General features: G+C 40.3%; 1 protein-coding gene across 1 annotated transcript in view; it reads right to left on the bottom strand.

The window, feature by feature from the left end:
* Window positions 1-24,180, bottom strand: part of LOC131464476 (phosphatidylethanolamine-binding protein 4) — a 74,165-nt gene that overhangs the window by 40,215 nt on the left and 9,770 nt on the right. The window contains exon 4 of the mRNA XM_058636962.1: window positions 332-430. Within this exon, the coding sequence (XP_058492945.1) occupies window positions 332-430 (99 nt within the window). The remainder of the gene's footprint in view (window positions 1-331; window positions 431-24,180) is intronic.

The raw sequence follows: 24,180 nt of genomic DNA, 5'->3' as shown, positions 1-24,180 counted from the left end.
ATCACCAAAACTGTTATTCAGTGAGGTTACTACACATTTAAAAGCCCATTCCAACTGGTCAAAAAAACCCTGTTTAATGTGGTTTTTACCAGGTTTTTGACCTACACTGCATGTGGGTTTTTATCAGCTTCAGTTCTGTTCGCCATCAGTGGGAACATGGCTGAAACCCAACCCGGGTGAACAGGAAACATTTCTTCTTTATTTACTTCCTCTCTTGGCAGTGAGTCATTTCTGGAGCACCACATTCATTTTTGGGCTGTTAGCATGGCTGTTAATGAATAGCATAGCCAGTTCACCCAGGTTCTAAAGTATAGAAGAGGTTAAACTGTACCTTTATGTCCACGACCAGCCAGTGTCTCCAGCAAGCACTTGTTGGTCGAGCACGTGATGGAGCATCAGGATCAAGCATCATCAAAATATACTTCTTGTCCTGCAAAAAAAAACCAAAATGCATTGTCTATTAGTGTCTTTAAAGGTCCAGTGTGTAAGATTTTAGTCAGAATATAACAAAATAACACATAAAGCAGAATAACCCTTTATATTTATATCAGTGGTGAATGTACTTCTACAGTACATGATTGGGAGGGAAGGCAGGGGTCCCACACATCAATTTGAGACACTTGTCAAGGACTTTCCAGGACCAGATTTTCCCTCAAATTCAAGGCCCGAATGTGCTGACACAGCTCAAGATGGGAGGGCAAATTGTAAGAGCCGCATCGCCCATGGCTTCGTCCACTTTTATTGATCTGCAGCAAGCTCTGCATCTGGACAAGTGATTGTCCTTGGGATCTTGGTCAAAGTCAGTCTGTGTAATCTTCTTTGATGAGACAGAGATCTTGGAATTTTCATTTGCCAGGCATCACAAATCGTCATTTGCTCCCTCTCTTGCTTAACGTTACTTGCTCATTGTTCATCATGGAATCTCACGTCAATGGTGGAGAGAGACAGTGGACAGTGCTGTGTAGGCATAGTCTACATACGTCAAGCAATGCAAGGCATGAAACAGTAGGTGGCGTCGTAACAAACAAGCAATATTATATTTACCTAAATATCAACTTATTTTTTGCACAAAATTCAAGCACTTTCAATGACCCATGTCTATTAAGCTGTGATTTTCAAAAACATTCAAGTGCCTTTCAACATTTTTTTTTTCAAATTCACAAACTTTCAAAAGATTTCAAGGACCCATGGGTTTTCTTACGCTGCCATGTTGGCAGGAAAAGGTTCTGAAAAATGAACTGCCGAGAGCTTCGATGCACACTTTAAACATACAGAGATCGAGCATTATTTCACAGAACCTGACAGACTGAACATATCTGATCCTTGCAATAACCCTGGGTGCTTTTTACTAGTATGGCCAGGGTGGACATGACAACATCTTCAACTTTCTGATAAAAAAAAATGTCCCTCATTCTACTCCAAAAAAGGCTTACACACCAAAATAAAAGCATGTATAATTAGCATTGGAGACTGTAAAGACAAAGAAGTTGGCATCCAGATTTTCCACTTCCTGATTGAGGGCAGTCGTGGCCCTAACTTTGTCAAACAGTAGGATCTTCCGTGATCTGGTAAAGTAGCCCCCCTCTCATTAGTGTATTCCTGACTGTTTCAGCATGCGGGCGGTCAACAGATGTCCACCGTCTTTACTTTGTCTGAAAACAGCCGGTGAAGTTGCCTGGTATACATGCTGCCGGTTACATACAGTATTTCTGTGTTGCATGACGTGAGCTCTATAGATGTTGCTTTATCTTACACACTGGACCTTTAACACAGGGAAAAAAAAAAATCTTTACTTCTCCACCAGAAACACTATGATTGGCCCAAAGGCAACAGCGGTACCTGATCCTTTTCTCTTTATAAATGCAGCCATGTGCTGTTTAGCCCAAGGCTCAACATCCATCCGTGGAGTTAATGCTTTAAATACTTCAAAAGAGACGCTTCTCTTTACTTTCGCTGCTTTTACTTTATTCCATAACATAGAATAACATGTGAATTTTATTCTATTCATGAAATACGCAGGGTTTTGTTTCGATGTAGTCGCTCGTGTTCTCAACACGGCTCGCGCAGCCGCTCGATGGGGAGAGAAGATTTGCCTTTTATTGTCTTGACAGTTTTACTTAAACTGTCCAGGCTGACACGTTTCGAAAGACGCGAAACAGGAGAGATAATCCCACTTTTGAAAAGTGACCTAAAAAGGCGAAACATGCATAAGAACACGGTCTGCAGCCGTTTGCAGGAAGAGTGCAGCTCTGTCTCGTCTCCATCATCCCTTAAACTTCACATAATTACTGTGACACTAATGAAAATGACAGCGTTTTGGATCTGATTACCGGCTCCTCTCGTTAGCATATTCACAGTAACTTTCTGCCACTTACCAAGTATCTTTATACCCCCTCAATCTGTCAATAAATAAAGTGAGAGAAAAAAAAAGCATCTTAACCAACACTTGATCGCAGTTATTCGACGTCGACTTGGCCGCTTAATTGCCGGAAAATGTTCATTCTGTCTGTCCCTAAAAGTTAGAGAATTATGAGAGCAGATTGAATTATTGCGAGAGCACATTTGTCATCCCTGGGCCGGTGCCCAAAATCTGCCAGACCATATGATGGGCTTTTTTTATTTTGTTCACTTCCTCTACAAACAGAGACATTAATCAAGGCTGTTTCCATCCACGGCGTCCTCTTCCTGTATATACTTTCAGCTCAGGCACGGCCATAATGTTATCAGCTTTAATATGTATGAAAACAGATGCAGCTTCTCTTCCTTTCTTACACCGGCTGCCAAACAACGGTGTGTTTATGTGTTTGTGTGCGAGTGACTAGACTAAGACATTTCATAGCATCAAAATGTAAATAAAAACCTTACATTTGGGTTTGTTGTGTCCTATCAAGACTTCCTTAAAGGCCCTCTCTGAAAAAATTAAGCCGATGTACTTGAATGAGATAAAGTAGTCGCGTCTCTCCCGCAGATGCTCGTTTCCAGAAGGATTCTCTGCCTACCTGACAAGCAGTAATAAGCATAAACAACTAAGCCTAATAATAGGATAATACTGTAGTCTCAGTGATAGTGCCCCGCAGGTAACATCCAGACACACCAGCAACAATAGAGCCTCCTCCACAGCCTGTCAAAAGTGACTCTATATCAGTGACCCCCCCCAGGCAGCTTACCAACCATGACCTGTTGCCTTCTCAAGAGTTGTAATCCTCATTTGTACATGTTTGCTACCAGGCAAAGGCACTGTGATAATGTAGTTACACTAATATTTAAGTCAGACGCAAACAGCACACACATGCACACACACACACAAAGATGCAACTGAAGCATTTAAATAAAAAAAAAAATAACCTCCAGTCACGATTATCACTGAATGAAATATCACATTATTGGATATTTCACGTAACTTAGCATATAAATAGACACACTGCAGGACAAGCTTTTCGGAAGCCAAATTTAGAAAAAAATTCACATTTGCTTCCGACTGTGGCAACAAAACTGTAGCCCGTGTGTGTGTGGTGGGGAGTGAATTTACATTTTTTTTTTAACTGCCTGAATGTCTACCTGTAAGAATCTGGCTGGTCCAGCTGGCACGGGCAGCAACGAGTACTAGAATCTCCCTGCGTGCTTGCACTTCACACATTGTGGCATGTACCCTTCTCTCTTACAAGGACGTTTTTTTTTTTTCCCTCCATCTGTCAAAATCCACAGTAATTACACACAAATATGTGCGAAGGACTCCAGGGAAAAACAGATGCGTATTCTGCCATCAGTGCTCGGATAAACTAAATGTATATTAAAGCAGTGACAATTCTCATAGCTGGATACTGTAAAGCACAATTTTTTTCGGCCAATTACAGATCAACTGATATGCATTTTATTCCTATGACGACCATTAGAAATCAGTGCGGTCACTGAGTGATGCCAATTTTTTTGGCCCATATATTTGGCTGGTTTTCATTCCCCCCCCCCCCCCATCTGATAAAATATAAAGTTTAATAATAACTAATGATCCGCAGATTAGTCTGTCTCACTAATCTGCATTTTCAGTCGACAAGTCGCATGGTTTTCCCCCGATCTTCCTGTGTGTGCGTATATCACGAGTCTATCGGCCCTGATGCTGATCTTTGGTAGGGGTTTTTGGACGAGTGGATGGGGGGGCGGGGGGGGGTTGAGCTTAATCACTTTCTGTTCTGCAATTGACCTGAAAATTCAAGGTATCATAAACCATGCGTTGCTTTGAAAGGGCACTTTACTTTACATAATGACTGTTGATGTTACAGAGAACTTTAATACAAGTTGCTCATTATTGTACAGCTGTGTTCCTCTGCTGTGTCAATGTGATGACGCCATCAAACGATTTGTCGACTCGACTTAAGTATTGGGACGCCGGACCATTACACCAACGGTTACTGTAATGGTGTATTCAAATACATGACAGCTTCCACTCTTCTTGGAGGACGTTGACTGTGGCCCAGTGGAATCAATGTATTTGTGTTTGGCAGGTTTCCACTAAAGAGTTACATTTACATCATTTTAACTCAGAACAACAAAGCAGGTCGCTGACCTCTCACCTGTAACGGCAGCTACAGGACTAAACCTAAATGCCACAGTAATGTGAGAGCAAAGAGCAGAAGTGAAGTCTGGGTAGGTGTTGGCCACAGACCACAAAGCTCCATCAGGCCGTTATACAGGATGTGAGGCTCCTAGGTGAAGGCTGGAGGCGGGGGGATATTGAGCCTGCATTCTCTTGGGATTAACCTCCCACTGCCTGCTGTGATCACAGCAAAACGGCCCACTGGGACTACACCGCAGACGCCAGGCGGCTGAAATACACCCTGCAGCTGACTGGGCGTCTCAGCTACTAGTCAGTGGCAGAGAGGAGAGGAAGAGGTGACACCTTAAGAGAATGGAGGAAAGTTTTGTTTTCTTTCCTCTTAAAAACATGTTTTTAAAATTGTATTTCCAAGAGATGACATAAAACTCCCACTCCAAGGCCGTAGCATTGGACAGACAAAAGTATTTGCAAAGAAGAAGAACGGTGAAGAACAAAGGAAGAGCGTCTCTGAGGATGATAACTACTGGCTTACCTTTGAGTGAACTCTGCTGGGGCTGAGAATCAGAGAAATGTCTAATCGCTGCTCTCGTAGAGCTGCTCGGACTATCGAGCTCCGCTCCGCTAACTGATGACACCACGAAGGCCGAGAGAGTGAGTTAGCGGGAGGGAGGGAGGGAGGAGTGGCCCCTCTGTGAGTTTACAAGTTCATACTTTATCCCTGACCCAGTACCAAACAGTGTCATCCATGCAGCTGCCTATTAATACACCCGCTGCTTTATCCTCCCCGTTCTTCATCTCCGTCAGCCTCTGTGCGCAGAACGCACAACGTTTCATTAAGTGGTCAGCTGTTCTCATCTCTTGACCTGCAGCAAAGCAAAGCATTGATCCCAAATCCCTGTTTAAGTCGCAAAAATACTTGAACGGGCTGGGTAATTAACAGGTATCTGTGTTGTAATTAAGAGACAGCGATGGCTTAACAACCATCGACTGCAGCTTAGAGCAAGGTTGAAAGATTGATCTTGGAAATACAGAAGAACTAACTGTGTGTTCACGCCGACATGGAATATTTCAACTCTTGCTTCAAACTTGCACGATGTGTTGTCACGAGTCAGCGCTGTTTCAGAATTGTGGTACAGTATGTGGTCACCCGAAGCTTTGCTTCTTCTTTTCACACAAAGATAGAGCGAAGTAATCGGAAGAACTTCTGGAATGGCTGACGATGAAGGGAGTGACGCCATTTTGTCAAGATTGATGGCGGTAAGGTAGAAGCACAACAGCAACATAGCGCTACTAAAGCGAGACCCCTGTATACAGTTGGACACCCATGAAAACCCTAACCCATCAAGTGGATTCTCTTGCTAATGATAATGATAACAATAATAACAATAATAATATTTTGGCTTCTCATGACTATATTTTTTTTTCCCAGCTGCATCCTCTCTAGAGGTTGCCACCGCAGATGATATGCACATTTGATTTGGCAGAGATTTTCATGCCGGATGCCCTTCTAGAGTGTCGAATTAACAATAGGGTACCTTGCTCAGGGGTATCCCAAACTTCCGCAATTTCAAAATCTATGTCTGATCCCTTACATCCATGCTAACCCACTATTTTAGCTCTGCTAGATCTGGAGAAAAAGGATGATGGTCACACATGGGACCATGGTCTGAGAAGTTCACGCGTCTCTCTCTTCTTCTGCTCCACTGCAGTTTTTGACCCAGAAGACCTATTGTTTGACAGATCACAGGTCCATGATGGTATTGGACACTTTTGTTTTTGCAGTGACAAAAAACTGACATTACTGTTACCGTGGTTACATCTCAAATGTGAAGAGATGTAAAGACGTATGAACTTTTACACCAAGGACAAAATAATACGGTCTCATTCCGAAGAAACGATCGCAGTGAGAGGGGCAGAGGAGCGGGGAAGAAGGTTAGTATCGTCAGGGTAGATGAGGTTCACCCCTTTAGTGGGGAGGGTCAGAGGTCAGCCAGGCAGCAGTAATTGATTCCTGCCCAGAGAAGCAGATGATTCAGAGATGGAGATGGGGCAATGGCACTTTATAGGTGAAGAGGTCTTTGTTGTCATTGATATCAACGCCCTGACACCACCCACATTCATTTTTTGGAGACTTATCTAACCATACAGCATGTCTTCCAGTTAAAATGTAATAATTTACATAATGGGGCCTTGTTATATGTCCCCATAAGAAAGACAAGTCCCCATAATGTGACTGTGAAAACAGATTTAGGTCCCCACAACATGAGTAACAAACACACACACACTCTAATCTGCAGACGCTTTGAAACCCCTTTGTTTCTCACTGCACACAGCAATACAAAACCTCCTTCACAGGCAGATTAATAATCTCTTCTACAGAGAAATTTCAAGGATTCTTGTCAATATTTGTTCTCATTCACACATTAGAAAGGTATTGCTGTGACTACATACATAAGTACAAGATCAGCTCCACATGTTTTCATGTTATTTTAGGTCAGTAATGATTTCAACAACCACATGTATTAGAGTGCTAAATATGGATGTGTGAAGAGCTTTTTAAAACATACACAGACACACATCATGTCTGCCGTTCTCATGTTAAACCATCATTTCTTCATGTTTAAATATTTTGAAATCAGCCTTTATCAATAATTATCACAATAAATGTGAGGAATTAAACATTTTTTTTTGCGAAAGTGAAAATGGTTATTTGTTTCCCTTCATGGACAGAAAACAACACTTGTTAAACAGAGAAACATTTCACACATCTGAGGTGAAACATTCAAAGCAATTAGATGTGTTATGTCTCAAAACTTGTTTGCAGCATGCATAAACATGATATTGATATACAGTAGATTAAACCCTTGTTGTGGTGATTTTGGAGTAAATTATACTCCGATTTATAAATTGTTTCTGAATTGCTGCCCGTGCCTCGCGTGAAGGCAGACTCTGCTCCACCAATGCCACACGTAAAAGTCAATTTACACATTGTTGGGTCACTACCCAGCCTGCGGCAACAGTCTTAATTATTCTATAACTTCTGAAAGCTTTAAAAAGTATGAAAAAAAAAAAGATTCAGAATAGGGGGTTCACGCGGTGGTATAGTGGCCTTTCTGCATAGAGTTTGTGTGCGTGGGTTTTCTCTGGGTTCTCCAGTTTGTCCAAAAACATGCAGAGGTGGTTGTCTCTATACATTTGCACTATGATGGACTGCTAATCTGGCATATTGGGCATTTTCCCGGTGGGCCGACACATATTTTTGTTCCCCCTTACTAGTTTCTCAGTTTCGGAGCAAACATAGGGATCGCTTATAAAAAAAAAAGAAGGATAAACCGAAGCACAAGGGAGGAGCAGAGAAAATGTCGGCCAAAAAATGGAAGCTGTTACTGATGGATGCCCAAAAGTTACAGACGATGTTTACTGCTGCTTTAACAGAGGTTCAAGGACATAACTTGGAGGAAACCACAGAAGAGGGACAGGGAGACCATGACAGGGACAAGGCGGGACAGAGTGAGATTGAGGAGAGTGGAGTTGACGACATGGTGGTATGGATAATAACCTAATCTGACACACTGGACCTTTAAAAAGAAAGACAACTCGGGTTGTCAGGCTTGAAAGACAGAACTACACCATGCATTTAGAAAATGCTAATTTCTGCAAAGAAAGACACTTTCAGTTTTCAAGTTAAAGAAAACTCTTTAATTCAATCAGCCTATGTATCCAAACAGTAGTAAGAGGTGTTGTGCTAATGAGCTGAGCTAGCGATGTCAATAAAGTATTCACCATACTTCATTTCCCAGAATTCCTCACCTAACTTTCCCATCTCCTTAAAGGGACAGACTTGGCAGGTAACTCTTACACCTGAAGTTAGGTGACACTGATTCCACATGACATCTGTGATAAACTATGATAAACAGCATATAGCTAACTACCAACTATTGCAGCCCTATAATATCAATTAAATAATCAATAAATGAGTCATCAGTGTGTCTTTTTTGTGTGAATTAATCATAAAAATAATCTTTAGATGAATCGATTATTACAAAAAGACTGGTTCCATGCATGAGGCTCCACTGGCTCGTCATACTTACTGCACAGTAGAGAAACAACACCCGCCGTCTTTGTCTCTGTGACTCTTAAATTTAGTATTTTTTTTCCCCTGCTCAGTCTCTGTTGTTCCTAGAAACACCTGCCGCACCAACACTACCTGCCACACTCAGCCACCTCTGTTCACTTGGATTCCTGCGCTCTGGATGTCTGACTGCTGCTCCTGCTACAACGCCTTTCTACTCTGTTAGAGTTTGTTTGGATTCACGGGAAAACAAAAACTCTTTATATCTGAACTCAGTCACCTGACAAACTGCTCTGCACCGTGGGAAGATTCTGCAGCTCTGATTCCTGAATGCGCCGTTTGCAGTACAACTGTATGTTTCATGTTTTCATGATGAAGCCTTTCCACATCACATCTGTCAAAAACTATGAGAGTCAAATACATTGTTTAACAACTGTTGTGAATGCAGCACATTTGCAAAGGTGATTTTAATGTTTCAATAATGTGCGTTTGTGTTGCTTAAGTCAATTTTTCCTCACCTAAATTGTTACAACTATTCATCATAATCCAGGTAACAGTTAAACTTCAGTGAAGATATATTAGACAAAACAATAAGTGGACTTATGTAGACTGAATTTTTAGCTTTGTTTCAACTTTGACTGACTAATTTTTAATCTCTATAAGTAAAAATAAAACATTGTTTTAGCAAAAATAAACAAATTGGTATCATATATCGCACTGATTTCTAAAACTTGGCATCAGCCATAGAAAAAAAACAGTAACAGTCGATCCCTGGTGTTTTTTGTAACTGAAGCTGCTTCATGTCTCAAATATTGCTACTAATCAGATAATATTTATCATAATTAAACTATTATTCTATCATCTACTGTATCTCTACACATGAGATCATTTGGGGACATTTTACTACTGTCAGTACCAGCGACGAGGATGACAGTTAGATTCAGATAGATTATTGACACATATAATGGTAAGCAGACAGAATGCCAATCCTCCTGTGTGTGTGTGTTCTTAAGTGCCGCACACAGTGCGGGCTGCTCACTACCTCCAAACCTGCCTATTTTTAACTCAGCCGTCCTCCCACACAGGAGTAGAGTGTGAAGTGGCTTATAATTCCACACTTCGAGGAGCCGCATGGTCAAAATATATACATATACACACATATATATATATATATGTATACATATATAAAAAAATAAAACAAGAAAGAAAGCTTAATGACAACACAGTGACCAGATCCCAGTGACGGCAGCCAAACAGAGGAGAGTGAGCTTCGAGGAGGCAGCAGCACAACAGTGGAGGACGAAAGTTTACCTGATTACATACTGTAATACACATAGCAATATGGGCTTTAAAATGTCTTGTCAGATATCGACCAAGAAACACTTGCTGCTACCTCTCTATGCGTCAAACAACTGTTGTTTTTTAACACCACAAAGAAAAGTTATATGTGCATCTGCTGTGGCATGAGAATGCAAAATATTGTAGAGGTGGGAATCACGACACGATACGATACGCGATCAATCAATGTCTTGCAATCAATATATTGCAAGACAATCATATAGCGATCAGGTTATCTGTGTAACTGAAAAAAACAAAACATCTGTGAAAAGTTAAAGGTTGAATATATATACACACACACACACACACACACATATACATATAGACACATATATATATATATATATATATATATATATATACATACACAAACACACATACGTATATATGTATATTTTCAGTTATTGGTCCAAGCACATCCAGTTTATCAGCATATTGGATATCATAATAGCTTGATTGAGAAAAAGGCTGACATTTCACAAGAGTGACTTGTCTACAACATAGTCTAGCTTGCCAACATACATACCTAGTGATTTACTTCCAACTGCCACAAGAGGGAGCCTGGCCTGCATTGTGTCATAATCATATTTCAAATATTCACTCAAAAATATGCTATATATATGTTATTAACTTTCTTGTAAGAGTTCAACAATTTGTCATGTTTTTTTTTTATTAATGCAAGAGTTCTTTTTGTAGCATTATAACATTTTGGTCCATTTAGTCTAAAATAATTTTCTTATAGAATCAAAAATGTCTTGTTTCAACATTTTGTTAATGAAAGTTGTTTTTTGTAAAATTAGGTGTTTTTTTTTGTGGAATTTTTCTAAAACTAATTAAAACTACAAACTTGTTTGGTAACATTAGTAATATTGTTTTATGCATACAGCAGCATGATTTGTAACATTACAACATTTTTAGCATGTTTTTGGCAGCATCACCAATGTGATTTGTATTTTAAGTAACATTAAAAGTAATAAGAAATATGAAATTGTGCAAAAATACTGTATTTTTCTGAAGGCTTATGAACTAAAACCAAATATAGGTTCAGCACAGACAGAGGACTCCATCAGCTTACATTTAAAAAAATAAATAAAAATGATATTAACAACACAACAATACCCTGAATTGAAATTATTTTGGTCAGATTAAGCGTGAAAGAATATTTTCATATTATCCCGTGTGTTCTTTACTCAAAAGTATCATCTGTGTTCATGTTTTAACGCAGTCTGCCCTGAACTCTGTGTAAAGCCTTGTACTTTTGCAGTGCAGTTTGAAGCTGCAGTGAAGCCACAGCCAACATTAAGATGGTTCACAGTCTGATTGATGCTGGAGGGGGGTGAGGGAATTAGTGGCAGCCTAGGGAACCATTTCTGCATTTCTCTCCACGGCGAAGACTTCTTTCACTGCGCCGTGCTTGCGAAACACAGCCGTGCTCATGTTAAGCTTATTAGTCACCCTGGATGCGATCTTGCTAGCTGAGGCTTTCAACACTTTCTAGTGGTGGCTTTACACTCATACACCTACTCACTGCCATGAAAGCATTTCTGCAAATGCACATGCTCTAAAACAGCAACTAACCAATAACCCGCACTAGGTCTGCAGCAGTGGTTCTCAAACTAAAGGGTGGGCCCTCCTGAGGGCATAGAGCCACGGCAGGGGGTGAGGTGTGGATGATCGGGGCAACAACACGGAGTGAAAACAAGCTGAAAATACACTGTGCAGCCAAAAAAGGCACACACTTAGTGTCAATACAAGCCTGTGGGGGCAATGCTATGATACTACACCTGTATTACACTGGCTCCCTGGGTATTTTAGAATAGATTTTTAAATATTTAATTTTGTTTTGTAAGTGGCTTAATTTTACGGCACCTTCACATCTAATTATACAGTTCTAGCACTCCTCGGCTCTCCTCGACTCGGTTTGGTATCAGGCACTTCATTGTCCATTACTATAGTACCTCAATAATGTGGGTGGGTCATCATAGTACGGCTGCACAAAGTTGTTTGCGGCGTAAGTGAATCATTAGAATCAATTCATTAAAAAGATAAGTTCACAGAATTGTTCAGTACTTCCTGCATGACCGGAGCACAGACACCATCTGACACAGTCTCAAAACTAAAATACAACGGAACAGGTTGTGATTTGGCTCACGATCGCCGGCTTTCAGCAGTGCTGTCGCTAAATACACTCCTCTTTTAAATATTGAGATTTTAGACATTTCCATGCACTCATGACTCTTCCAGTGACGACACTCTCTGACCAATTAGTGACCGGCAGTATGTCGACGTCACATTTTAGTGTCAACTCAGCTCGCTTGGCAGAGCAGATACTAAAAAATACCAGGTACCAGGTACTATAGGTAATGGAAAGACAAAAAAAAACTAGCTGAGTTGTGGTAGAACTGAATAATGGAAAAGACCAACTACTTTTTCAGTCGCCTCGATTGCAGCTAGAAATATAAAGGAGATGGAGCTTTTTTGGTGGCAGCATCTACGCTGTGGAACAGTTCACAGCTGCTCAGAATATGGAAGAATTTAAAAAGACTCATCTCTTGTCGATACCTTGGTTTTATTAGGCACGCATAAATTATTCTCTTTATTTAATGATTTTTTTTGTGTTTATCTTGGTGCTAATTTATTTCTGACTTTATTTGTTGTTTATATTTGCATTGCATTTGCATTTTTTGTACAGCACTTTGGGTCAACTGCTGTTGTTTTGAACATGCTGTGGAAATAAAAGTTTACTTGCATACTTAATAACTCATAATCTAATGAAGGAGCATATTTCAAGATGACAATTCCAGGATTCGTCAGGGCTCAAAATTGTGATCCAGGGAGCATGAGTCAGCGTTTTCATACATAATCTGCCACCACAGAATCCAAGATCATGGAGGAACTTTGCTGAAGAAGACCTGACTCAGAAAGTACATCTCCATCATAGAAAGGCTCCTGGACAATGCAACAGTGTATGCGTATCATAATCAGAGATAAATAAAATCCAACAAAAAACCGAAGTGTGTGTTTTTTTTCCCCGTCAAATTTGCTCGTGCCAAACTAAGTAAAACGGTTGAAGCCCGAGGCTCAAACTTCCGAGCCTATAAATGCAGTCAATGCTCAAGTCTAAGTCAGGTCATGAATTGTAGGAATGAGTTTGAATCTGATTATAATACTATTTATTACTATATTACTTTAATACTTGATTCTGTCGCCAAAGCAGATCATCATCTGCCTCCATCTTGTCCTCATGTCCTCCTCCACAAAATCCACAAACCTTCTCTGTGGTCTTCCTCTAAAGTGGCAGCAGCTGTAATCCTGTGGTGAGTGGACAGCATGTGCATTTGCAGAAGAGAATACGTTTACGAGGTTCCTTGAATGCATCTTGAAGCTGCTCCTTCGAAACGATGAAAATTAACAAATATTCCCCAGATGAGTTGTGGAAATCAGGACTTGAGTACGACAACACTGGTAAATTAATTTTAATTCTGGGGTTGGCATTTTATAGGGCAGGCCAGAGAAAGTTTGAAACCTGGGATACAAACGTGGTTTCCAGCGTTGTTGCCGCATGAGTGGAGGGAAATATTTTTATCACTTAGTGTGACTGCTGAAAATACAACAGTGTCAAACAGGGTAAATTACAGCACTGGACTCATGACCATAATTAATCTGTCAAATATGACACAAACCTAGATGGTTATTTTACCACCAAGTGTTGTCTATAAATATCTAATTATTCACAGTGCACGAAATTAGCTCAAATAAGCGAATATTTGACAGATTCTATACAGTGAGGGTGTAATCTGGGTCATGAATATGAATGAGACAATGTAAAATCTTATAGCAAAACACAAAAATACTAAGTTTATGGCAGCAAGTTTATGTCCTGACAATTATCACAATAACATCACATATCAAAGCTATTGACACTCCCTGCCACATTTTGTTTGGCAAAATACTTCAGACCTATATTTGCATTTTATTAAAATCAAATATACCAAAAAGGCTCACAACAGTTACACTTTTATGAAAAACCATCCTGCAGCAGACAGTTATGGAGACGATGGGTTAAACACTGCCATGAAGGGAGCTGAGTTGTAAGCACTCTGACACCCATTCCTATTTGGCCACCGGAGCTGTTAAAGGTGTCAGGGCTGTTCACAGGCACTGTGTGTTTCACCAGCCAAGATGGCTTCCACATTTTTTCTATCATGATTAATTATGGTTTCTGATGGTAGTACAGTGAGAAAGTGTAAATTATTCCCACATTTTCTTGTGCCCTCCGTTCAGTCACTGTTGTGTAGGAAGATGCTATTGACGCCATCCATGGATGGCGACCAAAAGGCATCTACATGGGGTGGCAAACTCTCGAGCCTATTAAGAGGAGGAAGTGGTGGCGGGTGGGGGCGCGCGGGGATGGGGGGGGGGGGACTGGTGGTGTGCTTGGCATGTGGGCTGAACCTAGTCCAGACTGCCAGTTGACAGGGCCGGATTTTCCAGTATGGAAGAGTCTTGTTTCAGTGGGCGAAGCTGGGTGTTGGGAGACTGGGAGAGAGGACTGCCCAGGGCTTGGAAGCTTGAAAGAGAATATTTCAAACAGACAAGCACCGTCTGTGTTCCAGTGTCACCAGCCCACCCGTCTGACAATCAGGGCCATGTCATCACACGGGCTCTGAGTTATTCAGGGAGCACTTTTACCACCTAAGAAGATGTGGCTATCTCATACGTCAGAGCAGCCCGAGGTCCCAGCAGCAGACAAAGCTGTAAGTTATAAAACACCATGTATGGATGAAATGTAGAAGAGTACAGTTAGAAAAAGACAGAGAGGCTGTCACTCTTTAATCCGAAATTCGGATGTCCGTTAAAATTTAGGGTGGATAGCTCCAATTCAAAACTTGAAAAGATTAGATTAGACTAGTTTGGACTTTATAGACCCAACAATGGGGAAATTCAAGGGTCAGACAAGTGAAGTACAAAAAAGTATAAGAATATTACTTACAAAAATAGAAATAACAATTATGAATGAGCTGATACAATACTCACTGTCCGTATTGGTCAAAATCAGACAGACATAAAATTAAATTCATGCATGTTTCACTATGCATAGACTGTAAATATGTCAATAAAAAATCAGCAACAGCATTTTAGCTGAGTCATGTTGTGGGTGGTTTATTTCTTCTTCAGGTTACACAGCGGGATAAACGTGTCTTTCTTGAAATAGCTTAAAATGTGCCAGTGTTGTAATGTAACAAAGCACAAATACATCTTTGCTGTACTTAAGTACAACATTTACATTAACTTTAAATATTTCCCCTAACTATCTTTATTCATTACTACCAAATAATATCAGAAGAATTATTTACTGAGCTACCGTTGCTCAATTCTAAGTCCTCATTTTTAAAATAATTTTAAATAAAACTTCTTAAGTACATTTTATATCAGGGAAAAAAATGTATACTTACAATAAATGTAAAATACTTTTACTCAAGTCATATTGTAAAAAGTGACTTCTACTTCTACTATGTCATATTGTGGTATAGATACAGCGCCATAGTTTAAAAAGTCTAAAATAACAGTATCAGACTGATATGGGTATCGGTAGATTTTGGTATCAGTATCAGACATAGAAAAGTGGAATCTTGCCCTTCCTTGTAGCAATTTTTTTTAACTGTCTGAGGTAATTTACTGCATGATGGGCACTGTGATTGCAGCTTGGTCTTAGATCCACTTTGAATGCCTTCTTGGCCCATCAGTAAAAAAAATATGGCACTGATGCTATGTTGCTGTTGTTGTTTTTGTTTAAAAATGGAGGACACGAAAGTAACCGTCTTCCCGTTTGGACAATCACGACACCACAAGTGCTGCGTGGAATTATTTTGAGTTCTACACTGTAGGTGGCAAAGACATGAACAAATCTGCTGACTCAGCATTGCAACCAACAGGCAGTGATTAACCCATGAGAGTAAGAATAAATAATGCTGTCACGTTTGTCTGTGTGTTTGTGTGTGTGGGTGGGTGGACAACTGAAATACCGTCAATAATGGAACATTGGAAAAAAGTGACAGACCTACAAGTTAGTAAATCCTAATTCAGATCACATGAAGTTTAGCCCGATAATCTGCTCACAGAAGAGTTTCGCTAGTTACGGCTAATTGCCCCTAATCAACTTAAAGTGTGAAATGCTCACAGAAACAGCTTCAGAAGACAAATCTGATACCACAAAGAGGTGACAGTGCCGAAAACCCAAAATAGGAATAAAAGTAGGGCTGCAACTAATGATTACTTTCTCGATTAATCAATAATGCTGATTACATTTTAGAAAATGTCAAGAAATGTTGATCGTTGAGCGTTTCCTAAACCTCAAAATGATGATCTAGCGTGGGACAGACTAAACCGAAGAGGACACAAGGGAGAGGACAAGATGGAGACAGATGATCCACTGACAGAAGAAGAAGAAGAATTAAGTCCTCGACACAGGACGGCTTCAAAAACACACACTCGCACTGAAAATCCTTAGCTTTGCAAGAAGTGGTTGGAATAAAGAAATTCATCTGACAGATCATTTTGTGTGTTGTTGATATATTTAGCGCTGTCAGAGAGGACATCACCGGGAACGGCACTTGTACCACAATGGGGAAACTGTTATCAGAGGAGGTACAGGTTTATGGTTCAAGGGCTCGTCCATTCACTGAGAACAAGCTCAGCCGCTCTGCCTGACACACTGATAAAGAGAGCAGGAATAAAACAGCTCTGCAGCTCCATCTTTGCCTCTCCCCAAGGGAATAATATATCACCCATCTGAATGTGGCGCATGTTGAATCATTTCCAGTGTTGATGATTCATTTGAATAAATCAGCCTTTTTTTTTTTTTCCTTTTTTTTTTATTTGGCCAGCTTGAACTGATACTGAAATATAAGGGAAACTGAAGCAACATTGTTAGATTTAAGGGAGGACAGGTGGTAAGTGTCCGGTAATCCTAATCCCCCTTTCAAGCAACAATTAATGACTACGGCAATAATCTTGGCATACATGTTGCTGCAATTCATTTTTCGACTGTCAACCATAACCTGCCTAACTCTCATGTAGACATGAAATCCGGGGGGATATGTCGCTGCAGGCAGATAGGATCTTATCCTGGATTTGCATAGATAAATACACAGCAATAACTCAACAAGCAAACAGGACAGATGTAGTTTTGACCTGAGATATATTCTCAATCTGACCGTACACTATTGGCAAGGCCTGCTCTCAGGAGCTTAATTTTCAAATAAGGTTGATCCACCGACAAATGGTCCACTTGTTATCTCCGATAAAAGATATTACATATTTAAGAGGGAAAACAACAAATAAGTAAGATTCTTTAGCGAAAACTTTCACTGTCTTTCATAAAAAAGAAAAAAAAAAAAGATACGGATGCACAGGATCAGCCTATCGGCAAATATGAAATATCAGCAGCTTGTGCAATGAAAGGGTTATATCCGCATTCAAGCTAAGAGACATACTCTAACATACACAGACACAAATCCTGTTGAGCTGAGCAGAGCAGAGATACCCTACCAGCCCTCCAAGGCACAATTAGGATTTCACGGGGGGAAGAAATCTACATTCCTGCACACTTGAAAAAAAAAAAAAGGAAAAAAAAAAGTCCTTTCTCCCTCCTCACAACAATATCAACTTTTTACTCAAGGAAAAACCTGAAGCACCACTCGATAGGATTTGGACAAAGAAAAAAAAACAAAAAACAAAGCCAGAAAAAAAACAAATCTAAATTTAAGCTGCAGTTGTTAAAGAAAAAATATATTATGGTTCTGGGGGAAAATCCAGTCCTAAGCCTCCCAGTTCCAATCAATTTCTCCTATTCTCTGCGATATGAAAAGAAGCAACCACTCATAGTTTGTTTGAAGTGCTCGTCTGTATGGAGCCTCTTCAACATGTTGTACGGACAGCTTCAGTGTATGATTTTAACACCTGTCATACATCGAGTACAACAGACCATGTGACTGCCGGCTTCGACAAGAGAAAGAGAGGAACAATAATATCAATATTAATAATTATGCACTATGCATTTCTTTCCATCAAGTTGTTAAATGTGTAATATCAGTTTATTCCCGTGCAGCTCTGCGAGACACCAGGGATACGGTTTGGTCAACTCCACGCCACACTCCTCGCTAGCTGTTACCGTTTCCACCAGGGATTTAACTCCTTGTGGGGTTTGCACTGGGTTCTCCATCGTCTGGGGATGGGGATGATGTCCATGTTGGCTGGGAAACCTTGTGGTGTGTGACACTTAATAAAATATATAAATCAATAAATCAATAGCCTAGAAAAAAAGGGTATATTGGCAGATAGTGAGTACACTACTCTTATGTATGTTTAAGTGTATTAGCATGTTTTGTTTTGTTTGCAGATTTCCAACTTGGAAACTCGCCAACCCACGATATTTCTGTTGTATGTGTTTCACATTAGATCCGTCGTACACATAGTACCGTTTAATTTTTAGTAGACGTGTTCCATGCACAACGTTGTTATCGACTGGTATTGCTAACTGTGGCTAGCTATGGCTAGCCTGAGATACGTTTGCGCTTCCAACTTCCGTGGCAAACCCGGGGTTGAATTCACATCCAGTTACAACCTCCGAGTTCCAATATAAATGGAAGGTAGCGTAAGCCATTTATACAGATATATGGTTGTCTTCTTGTCACAGAATCGTTGTATCGTGATATTATTGGTATTGTGGACAATGTACACGTATCGTATCGTGAGGTACCCTGTGATTCCCACACCATCTTTGAGAATTAAGAAAAATTGTATATTATTATTACTAAATGAAGGCTTTTTTTTTTGCAAGGCCACATTAATTTTCACCCCATCCAGTCTGATTTAACTTTGACAGACATCATGTTAAATACCATGAAGACAACAAGTGGACTCAGGCTTCAGCTACAATGAACGTTTTCACATGTAAACTTACAGCTCTGCTGATGTGATCTGGCAAAAACAATGCCCTGAGGTGCCTCCATAGAGCATTATGCCAAAAAGGAACATAAGCAGTGCTTGAGTTTGACCAAGACCTTTTAGCTGCCCGGCCTGTGAAGTGGTGTTTTAAAGAAAAAAAACACATTGTAACTGTCACTACCGATTCCCGCATTTGTGTTGCGTCTACAGAAAAGGTTAAGCGCATAATCTAATCTGTAAATGCCCAAATCTGCAGTCAGCCACAAAGTTGGCACACAGATAAACCGTGGCATCGTTGCGCTTCAGTTTTCTCATTATCCGTACCTCTCATGACATTCACAGAAAGAAACAAAGCATCCTGCCAACACCTACTCTGTGAGAGAGCAGCTCTTTCAGTTCAGCTCAAAAGCTGAGAGCTCCAAACCTCCACACCACAGTGTGGGCAGTGCTGGCAGAGCCGTGTGCCTAAGAACACTGACTGAGTGCAACAGTTGGACTAATAACAGAACAAATGAAAAAAATAAAAAGGGAAGAGAGAGCAAGAAGGAGAAGAAGAAATGATGGGACAGCTCCACGGCTGAGGAGCAGGTCTACTTCTGCCCACCTCTCTCTTCAAGAGCAGAAGGTGTCCACAATGCCTCAAAGGTCTTAGCGCCATGAGGGGCGGTGAGCTCACAGCTTCAGCCACTTCGGGGTAAAGCAAATCACTTTAATATGTTAAGAAGATTAAGCTGGATAAGTGTCTAGATACATTTTTTGAAAAGCCACGTAAATCTCTAGTGTTTTTATTTGGGGAGGGGCGGCGCGTGAGTCAGTGGAGACGATCAACACAAACCCACCGGAATGCGACGCCATTGGCTCGGCAAAATTGGGCTTATTTGAGATTTTGCATTTATTCTTTAAGCTTCTTGAATCTAAGACCATCCCACCTCTTTCTTATTATTTTTGAACACCAACCTTTGGGACAACAAAACTATGGAAACTGGTCACAGTTTCATGTGCCACTGCTCTCTCAGCTTAGACTCAGCTGCTTTATCCTGCTTATGCTGATATTATATCCTTAATTGTGCAGGTCAATGTTTTTCCTGAGCGACTGCTAATCTGCTGGTGAAAGCAGTCAGGAAAATACAGGTAAAAGGAAGAAGAAAAGAGGTTAAGTTGAAGGTCTCTATCTGTGCTTCTTCCAGATGAAATTATTCAAATCAAATGATTTAATTGAAGTATTTTTAAAAAAGAAAAACGTGATGGGTGTCTTCCTGTTTTTTGTAATCTTAAGAATTAGCACTCTGAGGGTGTCCGCCTGTCACCTCGCTGTGCTATAGAACTAAAGTGCAAAAATGAAAAACAGAAAAAAATGGAACAAATAACGTAAAGGGATTAACAAATCATTTGCATAATATTTCCTTTGCTTCCAAACTACAGGATCAGGGAAACGACAAGGGGAGTCAGTTTTTAATCAGCTCTTGTTCTAAGATCAATCGACACAATGACGCACCTGATCGGCATTAGTATACGATTACTTATTAAAAACAAGCATAACTGAATCTATGCTTGTATATGTTGAATAAAAAAACAGTAAACAGATCAAGAAGGCAACTAAGTTGGATGGAAAGAAAAATGTTTATTTGCTAAATTATACTTTACCTTTCACTGAGCCAAATGTGTATTAACCTGTTTTTTCTTTAACACAAACGCACACATACACACACACTCTCTCTCTCTCTCTCTTCACCCAGAGTTAAGACAATAAAAGCACCAGTGAGATGAAGGGGATGGCATTATGGAGAGTTAAGCATTATGAGCAGCCCTCAAGCTGTTCTTAAAAGAAGGTGAATCAGAGGATTGGGACACAACTGTAACTAAACCCCTGTGCCGGACCACAAAACGAGAGGCACAAAAAAACATTTTGGGCAACGTGCCACTAAGCCAAGAATCTGCGTCTTAAGGAAACTTCACATGATCACTTTTCACTTTGTGATTACTTAGTTTTAAAAGAAAAGGAAAAAAGAGACCATCAAAGAAGAAGAAGAAGGAAAAAGTAGATTTACTCAAGTGTTTTAGGTGCAGGCCTCAATAAGTCTGTGAGAAAAGTTACGATGAGCGTCTATGAATCTGAGATACATTCTTTATTACCAATCCTCACAACAGGAAGTGCTTAAAAATGGCACATTAAAGGGATATTGCCGGTATTTTGAAGTGGTTTCTGTGGACTCACCTATGGCGCTTTTCCACTACACAGTTCCGGCTCAACGTTTTATTGTTCTTTTTCATGAGTGATAGTACATGGTACTGTCAAAGTGTTAAACAGAAAACATATTCTTAAGATATTGTTGTACATTTTATTAGGTGAACCTTTTGTTAATGTCCCACGTTAACACGGCAGCCCGTGGCCAAGTGGAAAGGGAACTTGGCCAAGGGAACCCACAATGCTCCCCGGCGCTACTCAGTGTGGCAGCCCACTTCTCCTAATTCTAGGATGGGTCAAATGCAGAGGAATACTTTCCCTAAGGGGATTAATAAAATTAAATTCTAATGTTATCAATGGGAGTGTTTGGCTCCAAACAAAGCCAGTTTAAAAAACTTGAACCCTTGAAGTCCCTTTATCATCCAGAAATGGGTGGAGCTAAAACAACAGACAACATCAAAAGACAAAAGAATATCTGCAAACTGCAGCATGTTTCTTCTGGACATTAGGATGGTGACTGAGGGGAAGTGCGGGTGGCCTTTCAAGTGGAAGATCGAGGGTTTGATTCCTGGCTCCGCAAAATATCCCTGTGCAAGCCGCTTAACCCCCATGTTGCTCATGACTCTTGTGATGGACACGTGTGAATGGGTATTAAAAAATATGTGTGACAGAAAAAGCGCTTGCACATAGATTCGCTATATGAACGTGTAGGTGAATGGGTGTGAATGGATGAATGGCAAAAGCTGCAGTGCGGTCATCACGACTAAAAAACAAGTGCTATATAAATACAAACCATTAACCACTGACCCTTTTGTGCGTGTAATATTTTTGTCGCCACGAGGCCGCAGACAATTCTCTGCTGGACAAATCACAGGAGGGAAATTTACTCTAGTTTAGTTTCTCACTGTGCCACAAGTGCAAGCGCCTCGTTCTCAGGGTCTGACAGCGACTCCCTGGCAAACGACTCATATAAATAGAAATTTAATCTTGTATGTTTGTCTTAGTATCTATCCACAGCAGCAGATGCACTTCCCATGCAGATTATGAATCTCTGTTTGAACAGATCTCGCCGTCAATGTATATGAAGAGACAAGATGGAATTTCTGTGTGAATACTGAATAATAATCAGGAGGCACAGGTACAGGTGGTATTTTTTATTAAAGACGCTGCCTCAAATGTTTGCTGTTGCCTCTGTGCCGGAGTTCGCAAATCTGACTCTAAATTTCTAACTTACCTTTTACAGCAAGCAATGCTTATATACTTATAATATATATATATATATATATATATATATATATATATATATATATATATATATTACCTGCTTAGTTCACCGTGTGGAATAGTGGACAGGTTAAAATAATGTCCACTCAAAAACTGAAAGGTTCCTGTGTGTGAAACATCGCGTGTCAAGGTCTGAATCAGTTGACATCCTTTTTTTCTATAAGCTTTTTTAAAACGGTGCACATCTTTTTCCTCCTTTACTGGAAACCTGACCATTGTCGCGTGTAAGAGCGGCCCAGAGCTTCCTTAATCTGTCCTTATCCTCCCATTGATAATACAATACATTTTCATGGTAATTGAAATCATATTTTTTTCTCAAAGCCAGTGTAAAAAAGTATTGCTGCCTACGCACTGACGCTCCAAATATAAAGGTGAAGGAATGCGACGCTGTTGCAACAACAAAGTACAAAACACTGGCGTCAAAGGAAAAAAAACAATAAACCGTGAGTATATAAGTGATAACTGGAGGGAAGGAAGGTCAGGATGGGCAGTTTATCGCTCCTTCTCTTTCTTTTATTTAATAAAGAAACATTTTTCTATGCATTGTTTCATTTACACAGTAACATATTATATTTTTTTTAGTGTACGATAACTGGCATCCCAACCAACCTCAGTCTGGTTTTCAACATTTAGTGATTTAGGGATTTTTGGATTATATAGGATATTATGTTATTATGATTCCGCATACTGAATATCGTATTTATTTCCTATTTTGATGACTGTTTTAATAAACTTTCTTGTTATATCTCACGTGTGCAGGTCTTTTGTTAGTTAAAAATTAACTAACAAAACTGAACAACAAAACACTGGGATATACAGTATAAAAGGTATATCAACATTCAGCCATTCAATATACAGGGATATCATCTTTGCCCAGCCTAAAAACACAGTATGCAACTCCTGCCACAAGTCCCTCATTTGAAGACATCGGAAAGCAGCGGGGGATCATGGGAATTGTGAGCTTCACCACAGACTTAAAACTTCTGCTAAACTACAAACCAGCTCCTTAACTTCTGGTCTGTTGTCGTGAATGGGAAACTTCTTGTTGAGGTAACGTTAGCGATTAAAGCTTACTGGAAATAGGTCGGGCTGGTTTATTGAAAACAAGGAAGAGTATGAAGGGTATATAGTCACGTTTTATTTTCCTACTTCCTCCCCCACTCGTGCTGAATTCTACTGAATTCATGAGGCTGTAGTACGTCATCCGCCAGAAATAGGGAAGAAATAAGTGCTGCCCATCCACTCCGACCTAGCGCAACCGAGCGGACCCGGCACGCAGCCGTTACACAGATGTTCGCAACACGTGACCTTTGACACACTGACTGAATGCTTATCAGCTCCGATGCCGTATCGGAGACGCAACGCAACCGCTCCGCAACCAGTGTATTTTGAGGGTGAGACATAACAGATGTAGTCTCATTTACACGTATCCTTTTGCCCTGTTGTGCCAAACCCTTGAGGTGCACGTTTGTGTCAAAAGGTCCAGATGATTCTTCCGATGCAAGATGGGAGGTTCACACTCCCCCCCTCCCCCCTTCATTCCACTGAATATGCATAATCAATGGTGCTACTAGCAGAAGGTTGTAATTCTTCCCTCTTCAGGAGCTCGCATGAATCACATATGCTGTGTCGTATTGGGCACTGACTGAATGGAGAGGGACACGGGTCAGCTTAGCACGGTGTTATAATGACAAAGGAGAAACATTAGCTAAGGAAATAAACTCCCTGAATCTCAGCCAAACACGCAGCCTTAATCCAGCAGAGCCAAAAACACCCACCTGATGAGAGTGAATATGCAAT

Source organism: Solea solea, chromosome 8 (genome assembly GCF_958295425.1).
Source record: "Solea solea chromosome 8, fSolSol10.1, whole genome shotgun sequence".
Taxonomy (NCBI): domain Eukaryota; kingdom Metazoa; phylum Chordata; class Actinopteri; order Pleuronectiformes; family Soleidae; genus Solea; species Solea solea.
This window is presented reverse-complemented; position numbering and strand designations above follow the sequence as displayed.